This window comes from Callospermophilus lateralis, chromosome 16 (assembly GCF_048772815.1).
Source record: "Callospermophilus lateralis isolate mCalLat2 chromosome 16, mCalLat2.hap1, whole genome shotgun sequence".
NCBI lineage: Eukaryota > Metazoa > Chordata > Mammalia > Rodentia > Sciuridae > Callospermophilus > Callospermophilus lateralis.
This window is the reverse complement of record NC_135320.1, coordinates 14799360-14822322: the sequence shown is the minus strand read 5'-3', so window position 1 is coordinate 14822322 and position 22963 is coordinate 14799360. Positions and strand designations below refer to the sequence as shown.

The window sequence follows — 22963 nt, the reverse complement described above, 5'->3', positions numbered from 1 at the left end:
CATACATATATATATACATATATGTATGTATATATATATATATTTTGAACTTTTATTTTACATATTGATATACAGTTATTTCACAAAAGCTAAGGAGTTAAAAGGAGTTAAAGTGGTCACCATGTCACAGGATGTTGAGCCAGGCAAACAGGAAGAGTGACAGATAAATGCAAAGAATCACCATTGGTCGTCAGACAAGATCATGAACTAATCAAAGAGCTTGTTCATGGTGCAGGGCTATTGGAAATTATTTTAGAACAAGGTCTGGAGGGATGGCAACTCCATAGTGTCAACTAGGAGTGTCAGCTTGAGATGTCAGCTCTGAGTGGGCTGTGTGTGATCAACATGGCTACAAGAAACCATGCTCTTCCAAAGGCCTTGGATATAGATTTAGAAGTTCATCACTGAGGCAATTCTTTCTGGACAAGACTCCTGAGAAGTGACCAGGTGATGGGGTCAGGGTGCTGCCATGTCCACTCTTGTAGTGGTCCTCCTTTTCTTGTCCTTGAATTAGAGGCTTGCTTCTTTAAGTGGTCTGGTATGAATGATGAATTCACTGGTCTGGATTTTTGCACATGAACTTGATATCCCCATACATTCATGTGCATCTGATTAATTCAATGTTCACATGTGGTCATTTTTATTAGTGTGATTAATTTATTTAATAGTTTGTGCCTTATGGTATTACTAGAATGATGGTGGCTATTGAGTTGTACAAGCAAGATATAGAGTCATTCCACCTCAGCACTTAAATGAAGTAGCTCATGCCAAACTACTGCTTGATAAAATGGAATAACACAGGTTTAGGGAGAGTCTGAGAACCTACTGCTCTATACCTCATGGAGTAAGTCACAGAAGAGCACAGCCTGCTCTTTACAACTTGATATAACCCAGACTAGATAGTGCAAATCTCCCTGTTAAAAAATCAATGAGCACAAAAAAACACTAATGAGATATACATCATGATAGACCATATAGTAGTCCATAAACATCTTCAGCAGAATTGAAAGTATTAAGATCATATAAAAGTGTGTTCTTTAACCACATGGAATCACATAAAAATAGCAGGAAGTCTAAATACTTGGAAACAAAATACATCTGTATAATACATGGTTAAACATTATAGTTGGATAGGTATCCAAAATAACTTGTGAAGAAAGAAAGAAGAGCACCCAAAATACAACTATATAGAGTAAAACAAGGTATATCAGTGTAGCTCCTATATATATCAAAAAGACAATATGCTATAAATTAAGAACTCTAAAAACATACTAAATAACTGTTCTAGGGCTCGGGTTGTGGCTCAGCAGTAGAGTACTTGCCTAGTACATGCGAAGCCCTGGGTTCAATTCTTAGTACCAGGTATAAGTAAATAAAATAAAGGTATTGTGTCCAACTACAGCTGAAAAATACATATTTGAAAAAAAAGAACTCTTCTGACTAATAATGATCTTTACTCTATTAGAAATTCTAGCCCTGGTATAAATCAAAAGACAAGAAATTAAGACAGAAATATTTCAAAGAAAGAAATAAAATTGTCCTTATTTTCAAATGAAATAGTTGTCCACATAGGCAATCCAAAGAAAGTTTAGGGGGAAAAAAACTCTTGTAATTAAAAGTTAATTCATCAAAGTCATAGGTTATAAGATCACCATAAAAAACCTATTGCATTACTCTATAGTAGCATGCATCAATGAAATTTAAAACACAATGCCATTTTAAAAAATCACAAAAATGAAATATTTAAGTATAATTTAGCAAAACATGTACAAATGTTGTGTATTGGCAACCACAAAATTCTATTATAAGATACCGTGATGCACACTAACAGATAATCACACAGTGTTTATAGATAGGAAAGCTCAGTAGATAAAGCTGTCAATTCATACCATATTAATATGTAGCTGCATTATTCTGCTTTGGCTACTATAACAAAATACCACAGTATATGAAAGAAAATATTATTTAATCAAGGTATTTAACTCTTGCTATGTGAAAGAGACTACTGAAAAAAAATGAAAAGACAAACTGTAAACTGCGAGAATATATTTTAAAACCACATATCTGGTAAAGGATTTCAATAGAAAATGTATGAGTAATTCTCTAAACAACAATAGAAAATCAGTGCAATGAAAAAATGTGTGAAATACTTGAATAGACACAAAGAATATATGTGGGTAGTGAGTTTGCACAAAAATAGATATTCAGTATTACCAGCATTGAGGTGAAGGGAAAGGGAAAGGTAGAGCCCATGTAACAGCTGATGGGTAACACAACAGAGATGGAATTCTGAAAAGGAATCAAAAAGAAGTGTTGAATTTAAGAGCACTCTAATGGAATTAAAGAATGCCTTGATGGTCTCATCTACATATTGGGCATAGGTAAGGAATTGTCAGTGAACTTGAATACTGATCAATAGAAAATTCCCAAATGAAACATAAAAAGAAATAGAACGATAAATCCAAACAGAATATCTTAGAACAGTGGAACTAAAAGTTTTGACATACATATCACTGGAATTCCCAAAGGAGAAGAAAGATAAAAACCTCAGAAAAACTATGTGAAGTAAGAATGGCAAGGGGGTTCCCAAAATTAATGACGCAGCCATGGATCCAGAAAGCTCAAGAGAACACCATGCAGGATACATATTCATAAGTCTACACTGAGGCATATCATATTCACACTGAAAAAAATCAAAGACAAAAATTTTTAACAGTAGCGAAAGAGTGAAAATATATTACCTGTAGAGGAATAAGATAAGAATCTCACAGGACTTCTCTTTGGATTCAGAAACCATGTAAAAAAAGACTGGAGAAAATCAAACATTGAAAAAAAAATCTCCCACCAGTGTATACAGATATAGGTTGGACATTTATATATAAATGTTTAAACTTTTGTGTGTGTGTGTGTGTGTGTGTTTGTGTGTGTGTGTTTGTGTGTGTTTACATGTTTAAATATATATTATATATTTTTAAAGTTAGGGTTGCCCTAGAAACTCACCATTCTTTTTAAAGTTAATCTTAATAAACCTTTAAATAATAGTGTACCTCTTTACAGGTACCTCTTATGAGGCACTCGATGCCCTGTGAAATTATTTTTCAATATAAAGGAAAAAAATATTTCTTCAGGCAAACAAACAAATATAAAAAAAATGACAGAATTTATTGCTGACAGATCTGCCTGGAAAGAAAATTAATTTGGGGGGGGAAATAAATAAAATGATCTATAAGAAACAGATCTAATGAAGAAACAAAAAGCATAAGAAACAAATGAAGATAAAATAAAATATTTTATATTTCTTATTTTTACATAGTCTAAACCAAAAGTATTTAAAGTAAAAATAGCAATGATATATAGGCTGATTGCACCATAATTAGGAGTAAAATTAGTGATGTCAATGCCATGAGACCTGAGAGGGAAATACCAGAATGTTCTCAAAAAAGGCACTTATATTACATGTAAAGAGGTATAATTTCATTTGAAAGTGGACTACGAAAAATTAAATATATATATATATATATATATATATATATATATATATATATATATATATTATGAGTTTCTAGGGCAATCATTAATTTTTAACACAAATTATGTTTGACATTTGCTATGGTTTATATCTGAAATGTCCTCTAAAGGATATGTGCTGAGATAGTATTGTCAGCCTGCGGTGCTACTGGGAGGGGGTGCAACTTTGGGGAGGTTGGACCTAGTGAAAGAAGTTTGTGTCATTAGAGGTTTGTCCCTGAAAGAGATATTAGACCCCAATGCCTTCCTGTCTCCCTTTGCTTTCTGGTTGCTTTGAAGTGAGCAGCTTTGTCCCACCATATAAATCCCTACTGTCATGTTCTGCCTCATTATAGGCCCAAAGCAGTGGGTCCAATTGACCAGGGATTGATAACTCTGCACTGTGAGCCAGTGTAGACATTTCTTCCCTATAAGTTGTTTATCTCAAATATTTTGTCACAACAACATAAATATGACCAACATAGCATGGTAAGAGAAAATGTAAAATAGAATTACACAATATGTTGGTTTGAAATAAGAAAGCAGGAAAATAGAAATGAAAAATATGGTAAATGGAAAAGTTATAAACATGGTAATGTTATTCCAATTCTACCAATAATCACTTTCAATGTAAAAATCTAAATATAATAATTAAAAGAATAAATGTCATAGAGTTTTCAAAACACTGAAATTTTCAGAATGGATTAACAATATAAAAGCAGACCCAAGTCTACTTTTCTACGAAGATACAATTTTAAATAAAATAATTACATAGGTCAAAATGGATTATACCTAACACGGAAGGCTTCATAACATTCTCTAATAGAAGGAACCAGGACTTTTTGGAAAATGGCAAAATCTAGGATTCGGACAGGAGATGTTGAAAATATGTCTGGAATATTTTATAATACTAGAAGGAAATGCTCAGAAACAAAAACCTCATGATGAAGAAAATACATTAAAAAGACACAGACACCCACTTAATGAGCTCCCAGCAGCCCAAACTTGAACCCATTTGAACAAAATAAATAAATAAATAATAACTTTGGATTGTTAAACAAAATATAAAATAGCTGTTTATGCATCCATACTAATATACATTCTTGAATAAACAAACAAATGTAGGAGAAGAAACAAAGCTTTAATGCAAAATATTCCCATATAATGTATATAATCTGCACTTAAAAAGGTGGAACATAGCTTTCACTACTTAGAACTGGGTTGTGAATAATGACTTCCAAATGGAGAATAAGGAGAAAGTTGGTGGCATGGGAAGATGGGGAACCTGGTAATAGAGACAAATAGCAAGCAGTAGCAGGGTAACTAGCACATAAACTTGACACGATTTGATGGAATGGGGAATGTCCTACAATAGAATTAAACCATAGCTCTCTATTGTCAAAGTCACCAAAAATAATGAGTATGAGAAACTGTCACAGCCAAGGCATCATAGGAAACCTGACTAGTAAATGTAGTGTGACACTTAGGGTGGAATTGTGAAACTGAAAAGAGACATTAAACAAAAGCTAAGGAATTTGGAGTATACTTTGAACTTTGGTTATTAATAATATATTAAACTTGTTTTATTAATTATAACAAGAAGCTGTAATAGGAAAACTTGGATGCAGGGTATACGAGAAAACAGTGTATTAAGTTCACATTTTTCTGTAAATTTAGATCTGTTCTAAAGTAAACACTTTACCATAAGTTAATGCCGCAGTCTGGCTGGGCACAAAATAACTGAGCCACCACACACCTTGTAGATTCAAACATCAATTCTTTATTCCCGAACTCTCACCGGCACTCTACACGCATGTTCTGGGGAAAATCTACACCTCCACTGGGCTCTGCATCCCAAATACTCTCTGAATCCCGAGAGAACTCAAGGGGAACTCAAGGAGCGGGTGCCTGAGGCAACAGGATACACCCTATTCCCAGCAGGATCCACCTTAAACCCGGATCCACCCTAAACCCCCGATGGCCCTAAACCCGGATCCGCCCTAATCCCTGAGCAAGGTCACATTTCATGCAATGTCACTGCAAATGACCTGGGTCCAAGGCAAGCCCATTTCCACAATGGAGAGTCCTCCCTCTAAGCAACATTGGGTAGGCTGACAAGGAAATTGCCATGCGTCATTCCTACTTGGCTATGGCTCTCAGCAAGTTATATATTGTATAATTCCATTTACATAGTGTAAGGGTCCGGCGAAGTGCCGGAGGGAGAGACCACAAGAGACCGGCTCCATTGGCAGAAGGGGTTTTATTGATTCAGCATGCTGAGGTTCCAGGCTCACTCAGGAAGATAGAGCAGCCCAGAGCCCCGTGCAGAGGTCAGGCAGAGCTTAAGTACACTTTTTGGAGAGGGCGGGGGGCTTTGCATACATCAGAACAAATCGTCAGGAGGCGCGGGAAAATTGGACAACAACTCTGAGTCATTCATTGGCGGGAACAGATTGGACAGGGGTGATTGGTCACTTCTAAGCAGGGTGAACATTTAAACTGATTGGTTCTGGGGCCCAAGGTGCCTACATGCCATTTTACACAGAGTCCCAAGTTATCAGACCACCAGAGGAGCCAGGGAGAATGTTTACTGGGGCAGCTCCGGTATTGTCCTAACAGCTACAGAGATCAAAGTCTCTGGCTCCGGGGTAGCCGAGGAATTTAGCAATAATAAACATATCAATGTTCTCTTACTTTATAACACAAGCCTTGCAGTTTAGAAACTTCACAGTGTCCGGTCCTTTACATTTTAACTCTGGCTCTGCGGCTTAGAATCAGCTTAAAAATTTTACCTTTACAATAGCATTCTTTAAATTGCAAAATTTAAGAAAGATTTGTATGATATGTACTGGTAGAGAAGGGCAGAGTTTTGACAATAAAGTGGATAGCTTTAGGGAGTTCATCATGGGGCTAATTCTGTATCTGGATTGCAGTAGATTCTAAAGTAATAGATGTGATAAAATCTCTTAGATCTATAGATACACTCTGTAAAAATATCAATTTATTAAGTATGAAATTACACTATAATTAAGTAAAATGTAATAGTGGTGGAAATGTTATGGTGTCCTAGGGAAGTCTGTATATTATCTTTGTAACTTCCTGCAAAGCTGTCATGATTTCCAATTTAAAAAGACAACTTATTTACATACATAGATAAATATAGAATCTAAAACATCAAAAATCAAATCTATATGGAAAAAATCATTACATTGGACTTTATCAAATAATATCTTATAGTATATTTGAGATCCTGTCAAAAGTATGAAAAGACAATTTACAGACTTGGAGAAAATATTAGAAATCATACATCTGACAAAGGATGTTTTTTTTTTCAGCATATGCAAATCATTCTTCAACAAATATCAAAACTTCAAAAAGAAAAGGAGAAAAGGCCTTAAACTTCTACTCTGACAAAGAGGATGCATTTTTGGCCAATAAGCACTTATGAATATTTCCAATATCATTATTAGTTCCTGAAATACAACCTAATGTCATGAGGAATAAAGCACTACCTGTCCAGTAAAATAATACCAATGATAAAGCATTGGTACCAGTAAAATAACACCAATATCAGTAAAATAATACCAATGGTTGATAGAACAATTGGATAATTCATATGTTGTTAGTGAGAACACACAATGTTATAGTATCTTTGGAAAATACCTTTACCGCTTTTATTTGGGGCGGGGAGGTACTGGGGATTGAACCCAGGAGCTCTTAACCTCCAAGCCACATCTCCAGCTCTCCTTGTATTTTATTTAGAGTTGCTTAGGGTCTTGCTTTGTTGCTCATGGCCTTGCTAAGTTGCTGAGGCTGGCTTTGGACTCATGATCCTCCTGTGTCAGCCTCCCAAGGTGCTGAACTTGCAGGAGTGTGCCACCACACCCAGCCCCTTTACAACTTCTTATAAAGTTAAATTTATCCTAAAATATAGCAGTTGCACATTTTCTTTAGGTTCTTGGGAGCCATGGAGCAATGGTATTTCTGCACATCTTACAGCATCAACTATCTCTTCAAAGCTTCATGTACATCCTCTTGCAAGCAGTTTCAAGCTAGGGTCACACTTATCACCAAGGTAGAAAAGACTGAGAACTTTTCCTTGCCCAGAGACATTCTAGAATAGTAAAGACAATGACCACTTTTTCTGCTGCCCATTGAAATCCAGCTGTTCCTGTCCTCAGAGGGGACAATGGCTGGGCTTCATATCACTTCTCTTATGACAGTTGGGTAATGTCTAAGCTTCTCAGTCTGACACATACATCCTGTGTGATCAACACATAACTGAGCTCAATCTTCTTTTGCTTCTGTGGATCTTGAGAGGCAATAGAAAATATGAAGCTTATGCTATCTGCTATGCCTCGAGAAATAAACTGTACAAACCAATTTAGACTCTTATCTCCTTACCAGATAAATCAATAGCAGTGTAGTAAGCAAATCTAGCAGCTGTCGTATACTGATTTTTTGACACTCTTTCCACTCTTTTCATTATCTTTATTTGTAATAGTCCTAAATAAGAAACAACCCATATGTCTGAAATGAAGAATAAACTATAGTATAAAAATTTAATAAGATACTATTTTTCAATAAAAAGGGACAAATAATTGATGTCATTCAAAAACTTGGAAAGATCTCAAGGGTATTATTCTTAGTGAAAAGAGACATTTGGAAAATGAAGCATACTGCAAAATTCCATATACGTAAGTATCAAACTGACAAGTTGTAGTGATGGGGAAAGATGATGAGAAAGATCATGGTTCCTAGGGATTAACACTGGTGAGAATACAAATCTATAAAGAGGTAGCTTAAGGGAGTTATATAGTGATGATGGAAATGTTCTGTATCCTGATTGTGGTGTTGGTGCATGAAATCTCTATATTTCATAGCATTGCATAGAACCCACACCCTACTGTACATGCACACAGAAACTGATGACATCTAAATGAGATTTATGCTTTAGTAAACAATTCTACATGTCCTGTTTGGGATAATATAGTTACATAAGATGTTGTCATTTAGATAAACGGAGGGAAGAGTCCATGGGATATCTTTATATTTTTTTTGTAAATTCTTACACATCTAATATTTCAAAATAAAAAGGTTTGCTATATTTTCATAGTTTCATATTTCTGAAGTTTGATGCTCAAAAATAAATACATTGAAAAACTAATAAAGATTAATAAAATAATCAAATAAAGATTAATAAAATATTCATTTTAGTGAGAAGAAAAAGAAAATGAATAAAAATTAGATATGTAGCTGTAATGCAATGATATAAGAAATAATCTGTGGGTTAAAAGAAAATTCTAATGTAAAAACCAGCAATTTTATTTTCTTCCTTTGGGAAAGCATTCCAAAATTTGCTTTTGTTCTAGACGGTGTAGACAGAGGATATTTTCAAAAATTCTCTAAATACTCTTTTTAGTTGTATATGTGTGACTGAATGTGCTTCTTTCCAGCTAATTCATTTTAAAAGATTATAAATTATCTGGCAACTGTGAATGCATTCTTTTTTTATTGAACCCAGGGACACTTAACCACTGAGCCACATCCCCATTCCTTTTTTGTGTGTTTTATTTAGAAATAGGGTCTCAACTGAGTTGCTTAGGACCTTGATAAGTTGCTGAGGCTGGCTTTGAACTCCCAATCCTCCTGCCTCAGCCTTCTGAGCTGCTGGGATTACAGGCCTGTGCCACCGTACCCAGCATGAAGGCATCCCTTAATAGTTAAATTTCAAAATTGAAAGCTGATCTTAGAAAAATATTCATTTTATGTAATGGATGAACTAGCTTTTAAAAATACAGATTCTATCCAAATGATGTCTTGGGTAAATTAACTAACATACCTCAGATCCTTTCCATAAAAATAAACCACTTTGTTCTCTGTGGATGCAATGGTAAAGTAATAGCTGTTTAAAGCTTGCTGGGATATATTCCATGTTCTCAGACTTGTTCTCTGACACCTCATCAGGATGCTTTTTACCTCTGTGATTTTGTTTGTCACATCTAAGTTTCATCTACTAGTTGTTTGATTTTGCACAGAAAGTGATTTGTCTTTTCTTTTTCCTTTTGTGTCAAATCCAATGGAATAATCCTTAAATTTCTTTTATAGCATTACCTTTCTGATTAATTACAAATTCTAACTGGTTTCCCTCTGACAGAGTTCTTTCAACCATCAAGAATTTAATACTCAGGGAGTTCAGCAATCAATAAGGTTAATAGAATGGCTTCCCCAAGTGTGAAATCCATCAAAATAAATAGGTTGTGCTTCTTTAGATTAAAATTAGTCATCCAAATTTGAAGCCATTTATTAAGACTCTGATAATTCATATTTTTATAAATACTTTTCATTAGTAGCAAACAAGATTTGAACATTACAACAGCACACCCAGGAAAGAGCCATCTACATCTAAAAATATAAGACATTTTATTAGAAGATGAGCCATTTGAGGTGATTCTTTGCTATGGTAGCATTCACCTTCCCACCAACCTACTTGTTAAGTCACACCTTTGATCAGATTTGAAAGCTTCTATAAGTTGACAAGCTGATTAAAGACATTCTGCAGGTCTATTTTCTGCAACTGGTGCAGAGCAGGCAATGTGGAGGGGAAGATAGATGTCAAGTAGAGTGGAGGACTGACAAACTAGCACCATCACCAAGGGAGTTAATGTGCTGGGATCCATGAAGATGTCTTAAAAGCAATGTCTTCTCACATCTTTCACTTTGACGACATGGTTATTCTTCAGATAAGTTGGTCTAAATATTCACCTGCTGCATGTAAGAAAAGCTGAGGGAGGATTCCATATGAAAGTGGCTGTGTTGCAACCCCGCTGCTGCTTCATACCCGTGGGGTGTTTGTCCAGCCCAAAATAGACAGGCAACAACTGGAGTCACAGCAATGATTGGTGTCCCCATACCTGCCTACCAAGTGCAAAAGCAGCACCTGTGTTGTCCTACAACTGCTTTTCAAATATTGTGCAAAATGTGCCCGGTGAAAACCACAAGAAAGGGAAATCTGGAACATTTAGTTCAACATGACACACTGACATTTGAAGATCCACTTGAAAAGGCAACTATAGAGACTATAGAAGAAAGGATATGATTCTTCAAATGCTAACAAGTTTACAAAAATTTTTCTCTAATGACTCACTCAGGTAAAAAAAAATTATTTTAACAATGCAAATGAATACATAGTTTTGCTTGTCAAAAATCTATTATATCTGTGTTAGTAGTTTCAGGGCATTGATTACTTGGATGGATCTCAAAATCCTCAGGGATTATTTTGATTATGCAAAAATAAATCAATGAGAAATTTGAAGAAATAAAATATATGGTCCAAATAGTGACAATGAATTTTTAGGTAATATTTTAGGTAATTTTTAGGTAATATTTTCACATTTTCTACCATCAGATGAGCCATTTGAGGTGATTCTTTGCTATGGTAGCATTCACCTTCCCACCAATCTACTTGTTAAGTCACACCTTAAAAACACAATGTGCTTCAAGGACAGAGTTGTATGTTTGTGGTATATTATAGTTATCTTAGGGATGCATCATAATGAAAGTTTTGATCAATTTAATAGTCCCGCCAACAGCAGATTTGCTCTTTTATTTTTAAATAGCACACTTTTTTTTTTTGTTTATTCATTTTTGGCAATCAAACACAAGACCTCATATATGCTACATAAGTGCTCTGCCAGTGAACTATATCCACAGCCCAATACATTTGCTGTTGTTGATATGACTCCCTGTATTAAGCAGTGTTTTGATTTTTTTCATAGTTATTGATTAATTATATTCTACCAATAGCTATCTCTCATGAAGCATTTCCTTTTTATAGGATGATTCTTAATACTTTTCTTATTAAACTTTAGGAAGTTCAATTCATAAGGTATACTCTTGTGTACAGCGTCTTCTATAACATTGAGAATGAACACAAAAGAATGGAAGTTGAGATGATGCACCTTACAGCTGATACACACATACAGCTGATAATGCACATTTCAACTTCATTAGTTTTAATTTTATACGAGTATAATATATTTGAGAAAATATTTAGATTAATTTGTGATCTCATTTGGAAATTATTTCCAATTGAACCACACACTATTATTTTGGAGAATGCATTTTTATTCTTTCTAATTTTTTAGCTTATGAGAGATTAGTTATCATGAGAATATAAACAACAATGGAAAATTGACTTATTTTTACTTAATCTCAAACTTACCATCGTCCCCCTTTCTTTCAGTTATATCCTTCACATTACTGATGAAGATAACTGTTGAAGTAAAACATTATTTATCAATTTTCTTGGATAAATATTCATTTATCTTCGAAAGCATAGTAGACCAAACTCCTTATCACACTGTAAGTTATTTTCATAGTGAGTAGTCAAGGTAAACTTTCACATTTAATTTTCATCACAAAAATCCAAGGCAGTTATATTCTTATGGGTCCTTATGTGTCTTTATGCTAATAAAGACATGATTATTCAATGCATATCCCTGGTCAATGTAATTTTGAAGAGTTAACTCTTCCTATTGTTTACCTGTACTATTTGCAAAGACAAATCACGTTTCATTTTTTATTTTTGCTTTATCTTAAGGACATATCAGAAATTCCTAAAAAAAGAGTGAAATTAGGGATCTGCGAATTAAATCAGCAATGAGAAGCCCTGCATACCTATGGAACAGGCTAAAATTCAGTGCAGGTAAGGATATGGATCAAGAGGAACTAGTATTCATTGTTGGTATAATTGTAAAAATAGCATAGCCACTCTGAAAAATGGTATTGGAAGTGTCTTATAAAAATAAACAGATGCCCACTGAATGCCTGTGAATTTAATTCCTTGGAGTTTACACATATATGTTAAATACATGTTTCTACACAAAACTTAAACAACGCTTTGAATCCAAAAAATATTTGCTGTGACATTTTACTTAAATGAAGCTCATATTTTAAGAGCTTGTGTCCTTCCTTCTCTCCTTAACAAAACTTAACATGTTTTGTCATGTTAAGTTTTCAATGTAGAGGAACTGTAGAGTTGTAAGACTTTTATGGTAGGTCTCTTTTCCTGCTTAGCATAGCAATTAGGCGTTGCTCCACCTGTCAATCAATGGGAAAGTAAATAAAATCACAAAATGCTTGATTGGTTAGTGATCCTTAGAACATGTGGGATTTACGACATAGTATTTAGTTCATGTCTAGAAAACTCTAAAGTTGTCTGAAGCTATCTCTGGCAGAGACAGGTATGCTCCAAGATACAGAGCAAAGGTAGTTGTAAAACATTTTTGGACATACATCAGGAAGAAATTTTGAGAAGTGATCACAAAGAAAAAAGAAGACTGAACCATAATGAAATTAAAAAAAAATGTAAGGTGAATAACATCATGACCAAGTGGATTTAACCCAATAGCAAAAAGACGTTTCAATATTTCAAAATGAGTGCTATTGAATATGAAAATCATAATATCATTTTAATAATGTAGGAATGGTCTATTATAACAAAGACTATTCATTTGTGATAAAGATTCTCCACAAACTTGGAATTAATGAGAACTTGTTTAATCCAATTATAGGGAATTAGCAAAAACTTATAGCTTTTAAAACAGTTATTAGCAATAGCTTGAATCAAGGCAAGGATGTGTACTCTCAACAAGGCTCTTTGGTTTTAAACTAGAATTTCTAACCTTTGCAACATGAAAAAAAAAAGTTTAAATTAAAATTTCAGAATAGAAAGGAGAAAAAACCCTGCATTACAGATGACAAAATTGTCTATACAGAAAATATTCAATCTAAAAACAGAATTTTCAAATTAATAATTGAATCTAGGAAGTCTTCAAGTTACAAGTTCATTTATATTGTATATATAAGTAAGAAATCATTATTGATTGAAATATAAGGATTATTATCCATAAATCACTAAAACTTGATATCAAACAGAAAAATGTGTATGCTATATATTCAAAATCCAAAATACAAATAAAAGCAATGAAAGAAGACTTAAGTTAATGCAGGGATATACACTGTTCTTGGATAGGAATAGGCAGTATTACTAAGATGTGAATTATCCCCAAGTTAATCTGTACTTCAACATAATTATAATCTAAGTCAGAAGAAATCTTTGTTGAATTTGACCTGATGATTCTAAAGTTTATTTTGAAATTCAGAGGAACTAGATTAATCAAAATAATTTTGAAAAGTGGAGTTAAAGAGAGAGGAATAATTCCAAGAGTTACTATGCAGTTTCATTAATTGAAAAAGGTAGCATTTGAGAAAGGTAGACAGAGATCATTGAAAAAAAATAGTTGATAAATAGACTCATACACATATAATCATTAAATTTTTGCCAAAGACACAAAGATAATTCAATAATGAGAAGAGCATTTTCATAAATGTTACTGGCACAATTGGATTTCCATAGGCAAAAGAAAAAAAATTATCTATATAAAAATAGTTTAAAGTAAAGAAATATGTATGTAAAAGTTAAGCCCAAAATACAAAACTTATAGAAATTAATGTAAGAGAAAAATTTTGAGGTTAAGAAAGTATTTCTAAAATATAAATTTTGTTTGATGACAAACATCAATAAAAGAAATGTTATGAATTACATTTATGTTAAGAATATCTGTTCTTGAGAGACCTTTCTAAGAGAATGTAAAATATGGCTAGAAAATATTTGAGAGAAAATATTTGCAAACCACCTCTTTCATATAGATAACTTGAACCCAGATTATGAAATTTCTCAATACCCATTTAGAAAAACAATGTAATTTAAGAAAAAAAACGGAGAAGGATGTTTAATGAGTTGAAGAGGCACTACACCAGAAAAAAAATAATCGTTGTATGACAAATTCAAATATAAAAGGATGATCAATCACCGAGCATGGTGGTACACACCTATAATCCCAGTGTCTTGAGAGGTGGAGGCAAGATCACAATTTCAAAGCCCTCCTCAGCAACTTGGCGAGGCGCAGAGCAGCTTAATAAGACCCTGGTCTGTAAATAAAATATTTTTTTAAAGGCTGGGGATGTGGCTTAGTATATAAGCACCTCTGGGCTCAATCCCTGGTACAAAAAAAAAAAAAAAATGATGCTCAACACTTCAACCTTATTAGTCATAGGGAGATGTGAGTTTATATTACATTGGGATATATACATTTACTCACTTCTAGAATGTCTTAGAGAGCTGACAATACTAAATGGTGATGAGGATCTGAAATAATTTATACGTTCAAACGTTGCTTCAAGAATATTGTGACAAGGGTAAATGGTATAGCTATCTTAGCAATTGATGTAGTGGATTCTCATACAGTTAAAGATGCACTTTCCATAGGGTATAGTCATCCCCTTTCTAGTAATTTAACAATGCAAAATAAACTTCTGCATTCACAGAAGATCCTGTATGTTAATGTTTACAGTGACTTTATTTGTAGTCACCAAACCTGGAAATGAACCTCAAGCAAACCACTCTTCAACCAGGGAAAGAATGGGTAATCCGAAGCACATCCATTCAATACAGTGCTTCCCAGTACTGTACTGGGAAAAACAGTCATAAACACTGTGAGTGCATCTCCAAAGCTTCCACTAAGTGAAACCAGCTAATCTCAAAGGATGACCACTGTGTGTATAATTTGGAAAGGGAAAAATGGAACTATGGGAACAGAGAAGGAAAAATGGATCAGTAGTCAACAGGGATTGGGGTAAGAAAAGGTGTTGTGTGCAAAGTAACACTGTGTTATTCATAGGTGAGGGTAAATTTTCTAAATCTTGATCTTGGTGGTGATCCACAATCATTCATTTATCAAAATTCTCAGAATTGTATTCTAAAGCAGGTAATAATTTCTTTTGTATCCAAAATTTATCATTTTTATGTAAGCTTTTCCAAATATTCAGAATATAAATCATGATCTTTTATAAAGTATATATACATAATTCCACATTTTAGTAATAAATAGCTCTTTCAAATAGTATAAATTCTGTTAGAAATATTTTATAGTCATTACTCAATTTAAATTTTATCAACTTTTTGTTAATATTGTGCATATATTTTCCTGTTTATTTATTTTAAATTACACTTTTATTAGAGTACTTTTAATTTTTTTTAAATATATGTTTTGTATATGGACACAATGCCTTTATTTTATTCATTTTTATTTTTATGTGATGCTGAGTATGAACTCAGTGCCTCAATCGGGCTAGGAAAGAGCTTTACCACTGAGCCACAATCCCAGCCCTTTTTAAAAAATTTTTGTGTCCTGCTCGAGTTTGAACCTATGGTTTCACAATCATTTAGTTGCTTGGCAAATACCCTACAATTTTAGCCTAAGTATTATTATCTGCCTATTTGTACATCAACTTATAATTTTTTGTATCTACATAAGCAAAGATATTGATAGAACAACATTCAACTAAAATAAATTAATAGTGAAATTTAACATAATATCTCTTTTTTGGTACCAGGGATTGAATCCAGGGGTGCTCAACCACTGAGCTATATCCCCAGTCCTCTTTAATTTTTACTTTGAGGCAGGGTCTTGCTAAGTTGCTTAGGGCCCTGCTATGTTACTGAGGCTAATCTCGAACTTGCAATCTTCCTGCCTCAGACTCCTGAGCTGCTAAGATGATAGCTCTCATTTTAAATTATTTTTCATCATTTACAATATCTATAATGGTCATGTATTCTTTTTTATTGAGGTTTGTTTTTGTTTTATTTTTTTAAAACAAAAAAAAACTTCAACAAAAGCGAGAGAAGGTTAAAATGTTCATTTAGTAAGAATGATATAGATATCAGAATTGTTCTAAAATATTTTCTAAGAGCACCATGACACTGCAATGACCTTAAAGACAATTGTGGTCCTGTAGGGTATAAAGTGATGAACTACTTCTCAATTACTAATGACAAGATAATAATGTCCTCTCAGCTCAGTCCCCGCAATATAGATTCAGCTTCTAATGGACCATTATAAGGATATCAAAGTTGTCATGCTTTCAAAATCATAACTCCTAGGTTGTTTAAGTAATTTGGCAAATAGCATCTTTCTTTAATCTTTGGTGTCTTTTAAAGGTCAGATATCAAGCCTTCATAAATATTGATGAACCTGAACAGATTATGTTCAAATGGTGTACACTTTTTTCGTAGACAGGTCATCTCTTTCCTCTTTTATTGCAGTTAAGTCTCTCAGGATCGTGGGTTAAACATACATCAAATTAAGACTCAAACCCAAAGAAGTAAAAACACAAAAGAATGGTAAAAAAATTGGTTTTTATTTTCCCATATACTTCATTAAAAAAGGTACAGTTTTATTAGTAGTACATTAATTAACTGAAAGAATGAAGTGACAAGTTTTTTGTCACAGATATTAATTTACATTTTACAAACATCCACCAAAACAATTAAAAATGAAATAAATATATTTACATTTTGTATTTCTGATATTTCCATTGCATTTTAATATGTATAAAATATATAATATTTATAATATTTTATTTATCTTTAAAAGTAAATCATAATGTGCAAAGAAGTGACATGATGGTTTTAAAGTAGTAGGTCATAAGAATAAATCATAAACATCAATTTTAGAGGTATGGATAAAGCGATTCCTTAAGGAGAGCTCATGGAATACAGCATTATTAATAGTAGCAAAAATGTTTATTCTTAATACTGGAACATCGTCACTTACCTTAAAAAGTTAAGCACAAGATTGTCCTTGTGCTTTTAAAGCTTCTCACACACTGCTGATTTCTAGCAGTAATTCTAAATTATTGTTAGGATTATTACTTTTCCTCAGTAATAAATCAGGCTTCCCTTACATCCAGCATTGAACAGAGACAAAGTTTATGAACAAGCTTTGTCACTGTAAATGAGAGAAATGTGGATCCATAAACTAATGCACCCAAAGGAAAATTGCTCTGCTTGCTAATATGGACCTGGCCTTTGTTGCCAAGGAAATGAGTTTTGTCTTGCTGAATGACAGTTTTATGAGTGAAGATTTTAAAACAAGAAGTTAGCACATGCCTGAAATATGGGGAAGAAATGCCTAGCTGAATGTTCTCCCTTTAAAACTAAGGTTGGATGGAAAAAACACATTGTGGCAAGTATTGGGGAATACTTTACGTCTATATTATCTATTAAAATATTTTAAAATAAATACTTGTTGCAACATAACAAATTTAAAGCATACCTGATTTAATGATTTGATTGGTTATTTTTTCATCAGGCATAAGACATTATTACTTTAGTTAACAATTTTCAAATGGTTTTGAACTCCCTTCTTTGACCTATGCACCTGTAATAGTCTCCTTTAAGCTCATACTAAGTCGTACACTGCAATGAACCATTTAAAGATTACCCTGAACACGCACACACCCACACTCGAGCCCATAACACACATGCACACACAAACATACCTGCATATACCAAGGCACTGGAGGGGTTAACACATAATGAAGCCTTCTCTTGTTAAAATTTGGCCAATGTACAAACCAGGTCTTATGAATGAATCTCATGCATCTAAGCCTAAAATTTCTTGAGAAATAGAAATTTGTATTTTTGTTCAGCTTTCTCATTCAAGGTTTCCAAATCATAACAAATAACAATAGTTAATCACACTGAAAATAAAACATGAAATACCAATTGCCAAATTAATGAAAATCAGAATAGTATTTTCTTATTGGTGGCTATTTCATGATTAGTCATATTAAATGGCAATTTAGGCCTGTTGGGTTTTTTTTTAATTAATAGTGTCAAAACTAACAACAATAAATTCAAAGTACAATTTACAATGTGACTTAAAGCATATTAAGTCAACATATACTAAACATATACTTTTAATTTAATTTGTGGTCAGCATTTTATCTCATATATATGTATACATATGCACACACATATACACAGATATATGTGTGTGCATGTGTGCTAATGGTGGACAAAGACAAAACTCCTATATATTTCAGTGTACAACTTGCCTATCATCATCTATATGAGCATGAGATAGATTTTCCTGACACAACAAAGGATATTTACTTATTTTTTTGCCTTTTAAAATGGGATTTTTATAAAAATTTGAAATGATTTTTACTTATTCTATAACTCATGTAAAGTTTAAAAGTTTGTTTTTCTTATTTTTCTTTTTAGATGACCAGCACATTTCCTGTAGCATCAACACCTGCTCTTCCTGCTGTGGGCACACTGGAGTCACCTCAATATGAGGCATATTGCAATTTAATTCTAGTTAGTAACAGAAGTTCTATTGTCAGCCATCTGCCACTACTTAGAAACTGAAGGTGGACACTTCTCTCTACTTTTCCCCGGGCTTCAAATTTTATTATGACTATTGTATTTGATCAATATATGAGGAGTAAATCCAATGTGCTATCCTCCTTGTAGATATTAATTCAGTTTTATGGTAAAAATAAATTATATTAAGACATTATTATATTTATCACAGTTCTTTTGATAAAGTATCTTAGATCTAACTTAACACTTTTTCAGGTCCAACTATCCACCTTCACCTTTTCTTTTCCATTTAATATATTTAAGAATTATCAGATATAAAGTTAATTAATAAATTTCTAATGACACTGAAAACAGGTTGATGACTTTTTTTAATTCAATGGATGTTTGTCCTTTAAACAATTGTTTATCTCTTTCCTGAGTGACACATTTTCTCCTATTTAAAAAAAAAAAAAAGAAAGAAAAGTAAACCATTTTTAGATGCTTGGTAATTTTGAGAGGAAACATTAAGTGTTTCATAGGGTACAGGTGTGTTAATTAAAATTTTATTTTTTAACTATGAAATAAGCAGCTTCTAGTTTAAAAGCAGGCATCAATAAAGCTATAGTGAAGGACAGAGAATGTTTTTCACTTTCCACAACTGGACTCTGAGTTGTGGGTGTGTACCTCCAATGCTTTCAGATTTTCAGCTCTGCACTTTTAAAATTCTAAAACAAGACAACCAAAATAACCTGCGTAATTTCATGACATAGATATAAATTTTAAATTTAATTATCAAATCTCACCTTATTTTCTCATAAAATATTGCTTCAATGGAAAACTCTTGTATAGCTAATATAATAGCTTTGAGACTGCTTTGTAAGGATTTTTTCAGTCCATGATTGGTAGAGTTAGGGTTACAAAGAATTTCTCTTACATCATATTTGTTGATATTATTTTCTCTACAAAAGTTCTTAGGGTCACTGAAAATTTATGAAACTGTAATTTGATAATAAATCTCCTTAGGTAAAATATAAATCTGTTTAAAATGAAGGAACGAACAAAGAGATTCACAAATGTTTCCATCATACATAATCAAATTAATACATTTTGGCATATTTGGTGGATACTGGCAAATTTATAAAACATTTTCGATAACATTGATTCGAGGGAGACACAGTTCATTTCACATTGTGCCTGTCATAGGTCAATGTAATTATCGTTATGCGGTTCTTGAGGATATTTTACAACAAGATAAAGAAAATCAGAGTGCCAGTGCAGAATCATGGAGTGAGAATACAAGGAGAAATTTACATTAGCAAATTAAAGTGCTTCTCTCTTTGATGATTTTTTTTTTTTTTTGCATGCTCCTTGCTGTCATTTTTGTTTTTTAGCCTCTTTACACTCATAATACAATGACAGGGCAGGGGTTCATGATCTGGCCCAATATGTATTTGTCATACAAAATAATCTAAAATACAGAAATAACCATTTAATTGTTATTTTTATTTATAGGTAGCTTACAACTTTTTTATATTATTTACATACATCTTCATACCATTCATTTCTTGACCTTCACATTTGGCGAAAGCAGTATGTGGATACACATCAACCAAGTGAGAACAGGCTGTCTTGTTCATCTAGGATTATTTACAGATGCCTTCCAGAATAGAAATGCATTTGAGATGAGTCATGACCATCTTTTTTTCTGCTGAAACTTCAATCTGATTCCATTGTTGACTTGGTGATATCATGGTTTCTCCAGGGAGTAAAATGATGAATATGTTTAGTCTGTTTATCTAGTTGGGGTAACTGTCAGTTCGGAAGTCAGTATGTCAAGTTGTGTACTTTGCTTTGCTTGTAGTAGCAGAGCTGGCAGCAGCAGAAGCAGTAGCCTGATTGCCTAAAAATAGAGGGTCCAAACAAGCTACTTTGGCAGCAAAGAATGAATGAATGCAGTGAAGAACAGCAAATAAATTTGAAAATTCCAGCTCCTAAAAGGGAAAGAGAAATAAAAGAGCTAAAACAGAAATAAAATTCATTGAAAAATTGGGAAAATTAGGCATTTTTCAATTGAAATAAAAATTCCTTGAATCGATAATATTTTATGCATGAAAGGTAATTTCTAATGTAGATATTTTTGGTCAGTATGTAAATATCCTATTATAGATATATTGAAAACATTGTGGGGAAAAGTTGGGAAGATTAAGTATTCTCATCACCCATGTATGTAATTTCAGGATTGATAAACACTGAATAGAAATATATCTCACAAGGTTGGGTTTTACTCTTCATAATAGATTTTAAAAGATGATATCAGTGGCTGGGGATGTGGCTCAAGAGGTAGCGTGCTCGCCTGGCATGCATGGGGCGCTGGGTTCCATCCTCAGCACCACATAAAAATAAAATAAAGATGTTGTATCCGCCGAAAACTAAAAAATAAATATTAAAAAATTCTCTCTCTCTTTAAAAAATATGATATCATAAATACTTTTGTGACAAACCAACATTAGTCTCATAAATATATTTTAATTCCAAGAGGTTTGAGAGAAGACTAGTACATTTATATGCTTAATAAAGTTAATATGAATGAAGCATTTACCACAATGAAGATAACTAATGGATAATAAACCATGAAATTATGGATAAATTTTCTGTTCTTTCATTATATACTTTTAATAAAGGATGCACAATTACAATTCTTCACCTACTATTTATAGTGTTTGTAATTTATAGCATGTGGCAGTAGAAAATAATACAAAATAGGGAGTCAATTAAAAACCATTATAGCATCTCTTATGTAACATAGTTATTTAAATAAAACAATTCATCTAGGAATTTTTTTCATGTCATGAAATAGAAGCTAAGAAAAGCATAGTGTGTATTCACAGACCTGCATGATATTGCAGATATAGCTATGTTGCCTTATTAATTCCTTTCAGACCTTCAGGATTTCTTAGCTAGTGGCCTATGGCAAATTTATTTTAGAAAATAGCCAAGACTATTTATTTAACTATTTTAATTGTATAAAATTCTCGCATCAAAAATCATTTTACTAACTCCACCATAATTTAGGAGCTTTCTTTCATTTATCCACTCCAGGAGTACAGATGATGCTATTTGTAACCCGAAAGGTTTCCTCTTGCCTTTACTCACTCACCCAGGAATCCCTCCACTCACACTGTCATTCTTTGTGCAGCCAACTTAATTCCCACACAGATAGATACTTTCTGTATCAACCCATTCTAAGTTCATCTGATATGAAAATGGTTGAAAAGTCTTGGGACATGGAAGATAACCTTAGAACACGCAATTCATTCTCGGTGAGGAGGAGAATGTTGTTTAATGTTACAACTAGGCAAAAGTACTGTAACAAATACAGTACTTTTTTTCCAAGTCATTCTATGCCATCTTTATTAAATTGGAAAATATACTTTGTTTACCAAAAAAACCCCAAATGTCCAAATATCAAGGCTTTTTTTTACATAAAAATTAAGGTTTTTAATTTTTCTTTCCTTGTCAATTAATCATCAATAACTTAATGTTCATTGAGACTTGGAATTTTTTACACCATTTTTTGGGATGATGGTAGACAAAAAACAAAAACAAAAACAAAAACAAGTCATTACAAGAGAAAGCAAGAGATTTAAAGTTGGCCTTGGATCCAGTGCCAGCTCATCTTTCCTCTGCCTCAGTGGTCAGCTTGGGCAAGTGCACACTTTCCTAAGGCTTCAGTGATCACCTCCAGGCAAATCCATAACTGTGAGTTACTACTCTTTTACTCATTTCTAGTGAGTTTCAAAGCTACATTTCTGTCCATCTGTGAAATATCCACAGAGGGTTTCCACAAAGTTATGCACTATAAACTTTCAATTCGTTTTTTTTTAAAAAAATCTTGATCAACTCTATGAATTTCATTAAGTAAAAGCTAGCTCCAAATTTTAAGTGCTCAGTCATCCATTCATTCAAGACATGTTTTCAGAGAGCTTCCTATATGTTCATTACTTTCTTTTGATGAAAAATATAGCAGCGAACAAAACAGAAAACAAACAAAGAAACAAAACAAAACAGATGGTTGTTAACATTCTTGTGACGGGAAAAAAAAATAGGGAAATAAATAAATATCATATAATTATGCATGCATCTGGAGAGTAACATGCTAAGTGAAATAAGCCAGTCCCCCAAACACCAAAGGTCAAGTGTTTTCGCTGTTATGCAGAAGCTAAACCACAATAAAGGGGGAGG

General features: G+C 33.0%; 1 protein-coding gene across 2 annotated transcripts in view; it reads right to left on the bottom strand.

Moving 5' to 3' along the window:
• Positions 1-20553: 20553 nt before the first annotated feature.
• Sntg1 (syntrophin gamma 1) overlaps positions 20554-22963 on the bottom strand; it is a 317747-nt gene continuing 315337 nt past the window's right edge. For both annotated transcript variants that reach the window (XM_076836043.1, XM_076836044.1), the window contains one exon: positions 20554-20712. In XM_076836043.1, the coding sequence (XP_076692158.1) occupies positions 20554-20712 (159 nt within the window). The remainder of the gene's footprint in view (positions 20713-22963) is intronic.